This window comes from Engystomops pustulosus, chromosome 3, assembly GCF_040894005.1.
Source record: "Engystomops pustulosus chromosome 3, aEngPut4.maternal, whole genome shotgun sequence".
Classification (NCBI taxonomy): domain Eukaryota; kingdom Metazoa; phylum Chordata; class Amphibia; order Anura; family Leptodactylidae; genus Engystomops; species Engystomops pustulosus.
In genome coordinates, this window is record NC_092413.1 from 190119413 (window position 1) to 190125730 (window position 6318).

At 41.2% G+C, this 6318-nt stretch overlaps 1 protein-coding gene across 2 annotated transcripts in view; it reads left to right on the plus strand.

Moving 5' to 3' along the window:
- The window catches only part of EPHB1 (EPH receptor B1), a 223915-nt gene extending 217816 nt beyond the window's left edge, over nt 1-6099 (plus strand). For both annotated transcript variants that reach the window (XM_072143436.1, XM_072143437.1), the window contains 3 exons: nt 2259-2452; nt 3873-4028; nt 4979-6099. In XM_072143436.1, the coding sequence (XP_071999537.1) occupies nt 2259-2452; nt 3873-4028; nt 4979-5087 (459 nt within the window). In that variant the 3' untranslated portion in view covers nt 5088-6099. The remainder of the gene's footprint in view (nt 1-2258; nt 2453-3872; nt 4029-4978) is intronic.
- Nucleotides 6100-6318: the final 219 nt, after the last annotated feature.

The following is a 6318-nucleotide window of genomic DNA, read 5'->3' on the forward strand; positions in this document are numbered from 1 at the left end:
CCTAGTAGACTTTAGGAGAAGACACTAGATGATTTGTGATTCCATGTCCGGCACTAGACTTTGTCTTGCATGTATGCATTGTGCTATATACTATCTACCCTGATACATACATATTAGATCATGACACTCAGGACTGTTTTCCTTTACACATACACCAAGGCTGTTCTGATTACGCACATCATGGGTTCTTGTTGTGGAATACTCCGATTTCTTAACCAGGCTCCATCCACATCCATCTAGTGATCACGTCTATCAGGCCTTTCCTCTCCCACATGGCGGAGGATTGGGCACACCAGGGGTGACACACAGGGGCAGCTGCTGGTTTACACAGAGTCTTTCATCTCATGGTTGAGGTGGAGCACAGGAGTTGTTCCTACCTAGTGCAATGTTCCCATATCACAAAACAAATCAAAGAAGGAGAGGAGAGAGAAGGAGGGAGGGATGGCTGGTGGGTGAGCTCTGAAGCTACTGCTGTGTCAGATGGATCAGCCTGGGAAAGAAGAAAAGAATCCACATAAAGCAAGAAAATTGGAAAGTGCAGCCAGTGCGCTGGGAAGTAATTGGACTTGAAGAAGCTTTGAACATATGTCAGGCTGGTGGAGATGCTCGGCTCTTACTGTAATGCAGTGAGCGGCGGATATAATGAAGGAGCCGGCAGAACAATGCTCTGAACAGTATGCGGCTGTCATTACCCTGCTCCTGCCTCGGCTGTGTCACTGCCCTCACTCCCCGAGCCACTGTAGTGACACAGGAGGGGGGCGCCAGCTAGTAATTAATGCACGTCTCTGGGGATGTAGCCAACTACCAATTTTACTCAACGTCGGGAAAGTAAGGGCATGTTCACACAGAGTTCTTGTTATGCGGATTCAATACACATAGAAAAATGCAGAAATGAACGTTCCATTTTATACATAGCTAGAAAATTCTCATAGTGGAAGGAAGAAGGAACATGACACATATCTTCATGACACAGATACTGCATTAGAAGCCATGTCTGGGGGCTGCACATAGATGAGGCCCATTGAATATAACTAAATCCTACCTTTCTACTATTGTTATCTGGATGGAAAATCAGCAATTAGTTCATTAGTGGATATACGCAACTTTGCAAAAAATATTACAACTATAAATCTGTACTAACTTGCTCCTCCGCTCCTACTTGGCTTCTGTCCCAAGATGGACAGAAGTAGGGATGAACGGACCCCTTAGTTTCATTACAGGTTTGGTTGCCCGACCCGAACTTATTGGTGTATTGACCAATCCAGCAAATAAACATCCCTTGCTACTAGCAATGGCCACCCCCTGGCCAATCATAGCCATTGCTAGTAACAAGGGGGGTCTATTTGCCAAATTGGCTCTTTGGCCAACAATCCGGCTTAAACATTCGAATTGCATGACCGGCCTAAACCCTGAACCTTTAATGAAACTATGGGTCCGATCATCCTTAGAAATAAGTCTACGGAAGTCAGATTATATAAAAGCTCGATGAAAAGGTGAGTGGGAACAGTGAGCCATAGCACCTAGTTCTCCATCCACCAGTTCAGAGACAATTGCATATTACTACAAGAGCTGTTAAAAATATCACATAAAGCCCAGAAACACTATTCTGCATGTACACACACTGGACAGCTGATTTCTATAATGTTTGTTGTAAGGTTTAAGAAGATTCATATCACGGGACAGGAATCTTACAATCTGGTATAGCTTCACTATTCGGCATAACCACAGACATAGTAAAACACTTCTATCATGTACCCTCTAAGGGATCATTTCTGCTTCATCTGTGGTGGTCAAGAACTTGTAATGTTTAAAGAACATCTACCTTTAGTTTAGTGATGGTAGATGTGTCCTAGTAAGAAGTTCCTCAGGGCTTCTTTTAGTATAATGCTATATCCTGTGATCGTGTAATTCTAGAGTTATAAAAGTTATGCAAATTAGCACAGTGCCTGGAGCACTTAGGCAATGTCACATGAGCGCCGCAGGGAGCCTCATATTTTAATGCATGCACACCCCCTGTAGTGCTTTAATAATATTGATTTACTGATATATACAATAATCCTAACACCTGTACTTTGTTATAATAATTTTACTAGTAGTAGCATTTTATATTATTGTTGGATATCGGTGAAGTAAGTAACATGTGAGTTGATGAAACCCTTTTATACAACGGTTTAGTCATTGGCTCTTTTGATTTCTAATCCCTTTTATTTAAATGTTATTTAGATTGTAAAATCTGCTTCTTGGTCCTCAATGTGCAGGTCATCAATGCCATCGAGCAGGATTACCGCTTGCCTCCCCCCATGGACTGTCCAGCTGCCCTGCACCAGCTCATGCTGGACTGCTGGCAGAAGGATCGAAACAGCCGGCCACGCTTTGGGGAGATTGTCAATACTCTGGACAAGATGATCCGAAACCCCGCCAGCCTCAAGACAGTGGCCACCATCCCTGCTGTGTGAGTCTATCTATGCCAGTAGATGCAATGGGTTTTGATGAAGATAAGCATTTTGTTTATCATGAGACACAAGAGGGCACATTTTATGGAAATACTATTGTCATGTTATGGATGGAAAGAGCTTAGATAGGAGACATGCCAGCCAACTCGTTACACCTCCAGCCTTCCCCTGGTCATGCTTTCTTGCTGCATATACAGGCTTTTTAGATGAAAACTAAACCAGTACAGGCAATCCCCAGGTTACATACAAAATAGGGTCTGTAGGTTTGTTCTTAAGTTGAGTTTGGATGTAAGTCGGAAATGTATATTTTATCATTGTAATTCCAGACAGAACTTTTTTGGTCTCTGCGACAATTGGATTTTAAAAATGTTGTGTTGTCATAAGAATCAATATTAACACTAAATCTTCATTACAGACACCTGTGATAACTGTTACAGCTGAGCATTGTAGCCTAGGACTTAAGTACAATAAAATACAAATATCCAGGGGTCCGTTTGTAACTAGGGGTCGTATGTAAGTCGAGTGTTCTTAAGTAGGGGACCGCCTTTATTGGGATAATTCAGATAGATCCCAATTTATAATCATCATCTTTACAATTCTGACATATATGAGGGACATTAATGATACAAAGTCCCGGCTCCTCCAGAGCTTCTGGATACATCAAGAGGTTCCAGCCATCCCTCCCACTCTATACCCCTCCATGTCAACTTAGCATGAAGCTGCCGTAAAGAGGATATTAAAGGCAATGGCTGATAGTTAGCAGGGCCTTGCATTTATTTCAGGGCTTGTATGCCAAAAAAATAGCGTACAAGTCCTGATTAATCTTAGTTTTTATTACATGATTTATTCATAGAGCTTAAAAGGGGTGGTTAAAGGGGTTGTCCGAGAGATCTGAAAAAAAACTGAAGGTGGCCTGGAGGGGGCTGCTTAAAAAAAAAAAAAGTCCTACTTACCTTCCGGGGCCCTCTGGATTCAGCTTCCGTCCGGCCGCGGCCGGCCACGCCTACCCGTCCCTATTCACAGCATTGCGAATGCGGGCCGGAAGGTTGTCGGGTCCGGCCGGAAGCTTTAATGGCAAACATTTATAAAGGATAAGTGTAAAATGTATGACTGCTGAAGATCCAAAAGCTAGAACCCTCTGCATTACTGCCTGATTTAGTCCCTATGTAACTGGAGAATAAAGCACTTGGAGTCTTCTTGGAAATGAGCAGTAGTGCACATGTGTGACCACCGTTCCATTTACACAGGGGACAGAGGACCCCCATGATCACGAAGGCTTTAGCAGTCAGGTCATTCAGATATTCTGTGAATAGGTGATGAAAGATTTTTGTAGGCCAACCCCTTCAAATGAAATTTTAAGTAGCTTTATGGTAATGGTCAAGCCTTTTTTTTTACTATTGCTCTCTTTTTTTTTTTAAGGCCTTCCCAGCCGCTGCTCGATCGCTCCATCCCAGACTTCACAGCCTTTACCTCAGTAGACGACTGGCTGAGTGCTATCAAGATGGGACAATACAGAGACAACTTCTTGAGCTCTGGTTTCACCTCTCTGCAGCTCGTTGCCCAGATGTCCTTAGAGTAAGTATGTTTTCTTTTATCAACATAAAAAATTTATGTTTTCTTTTCTTTTATCAACATAAAAAAGACAAGAAAAGAAAAAAAACATGGCGCTCCAAATTACAACTTTTTATTTCTTTTAGAAAATGTCAAAAATGAAAATCTTTTGTACAACAAACATTTCTTCATTTTGTCATATTCTGGGGCCGGTAACCTTTTCATACAGTGGTGTTCAGACCTGTTTAAGGTGTCATTTTTTTGCAAGATTAAATGACATTTTCATTGCTACCACTTTGGGGACTGTATGACCTTTTGATCACTTTTTATTAACATTTTCATGTGTTACAAAATGGCAACTCGGACATTTGTGCACCATCTTCCATTACAAGGTTTATCACTAGGAATAACAGTGTTTATATTTTGATAGAACAGGAATTTGGGGATGTAAAAATACATAACATGTAGAGTATAGAGGGGTTATTTTTGCTTTTTTTTAATAATTTTTTTTTTTTACTGTAGTTTTAGACCCTTTAGGGTACTTAAACCCTAAGGGGTCTGATGGATCCTACCATATACTGCAATACTATGGCACACTTTAATAGATTGTGCAGAAGGACTGGCCATGGAGCCTCACATAGAATCCCAGCTGTCACAGTCGTTACTCCTCAATGTTGTCACTAGGAAGGTGACCTGGACCAAAATGGTGATGCTCAAGCTTTGTGGCTAACATCCGATCAGTGTTGGTGGCAAAGTGTGGGCACCGCCATCTTGGTCTGGATTTCCATATCCACAAACCCACCGCTGCTTTGATGTAATCAGGGAGCCAATGCATTATGCTTGAAATAACTTGAACCAGAAATACAATTTTCACCAAATTCAGCATAATTTTCATCTCCTCAATTTTTGTCTCATCCACTTTATAGCTACATTATATTACATCCAATGACTTGCTTTCTTTCTTTATTTTACAGGGACCTTCTGAGAATAGGAATCACATTAGCTGGACACCAGAAAAAAATCCTGAACTGTATTCAATCCATGAGGGTTCAAATGAGCCAGTCTCCCACATCCATAGCATGAGACTTTGGGCTGGGTTAGGGAGTCCATGAGGGTGGGGGAGGGAGGAGACATGGTTGCAGATAGGAAGCATTTGGTCAGTGGGGAAAGATAAGTCTTCTAAAGGTCACACTTGATGGTGGACTGTTCGGCACTGTAAGACCAATGCTCAAAATGTCTCATAAAAGAAAATGCTGAAGAGATGTAATGGCAGGTAACACATCAGTCACTGGTTGTGGATGACTGGTATCCATGGATTCCAAGAGAAGTCTTTACTGTGAACATCAAAGGTACTGGTCATTTGGAAATAAAGGTGCTTTATTTTATCATATTACAAATCGCAACGAGACTGAGCCTGCTTCACCCATGAATGGATGCCCCACATCTCCTCACATTGACACTGCTGCTGCATCAGGGAGGGAGGCGTCGGCACACTTCCATCTTCTCTTTTTATTGTTTTGATTGTCTTCATATTGAAGATGAGGTCGTATGGAAGAACTAACATTTTTTTTCTTCTTTTGCTTGCATTTTTTGGCAAAAAAAAAGGAAAAACTTTCAAAAAAATTAAGATTCAGGAACAACAAAAAAAATAAACCTGACAGTGCATCTACCTTTGTGTCCTATGTGTCAAAGAAATGAAGAAAAATACAGAATACAGAGCTGCGGATTCAATGTTTGTATATAGAGAGGAAAAGGAAAAATAAAACCCAAAAACATAGAGGACTTTGTTTAGTCCTCCTCTTTATGGAAATTGATCAGGATAATAGCAGACTTTGTCTTTGGAAACTTAGTACAGCGAAGAACGAGCTCACAGATGGGGACAATGAGGACATCTGCAGTGGTTGGTGCACCATGGATTTTGGAGTAACATGGCACAAATGTCACTGGGCTCTTGTGATTTTTACCCTAAGACTTATTGTCTGTGTGGAAATATTTAATGCTCAACATGGCAGCGACATCTTCTAGTTTAAGAGGTCAGTACTGGGCTTTGTTGTATGTTCTGTTGTACAGTATTAAAATTGATTTATCAACTCAACATCTAGTCTGAGTAGCTATTATACCGAGTGCACAATGTTGGCCGCGTTGAGTACACTTTACCGAGCACTTTACGTATTGACTTTTCTCTGGTGAAGATATGATCAAGCCTTGATTCCAAAAGGGTTCATACTCTTTCTTATCTAGTGGAAACAAACTACTACGCAATCTAGGATGTTCCACGTGTTAATATTTCCACATGTAATTTTGTAGTTGTATT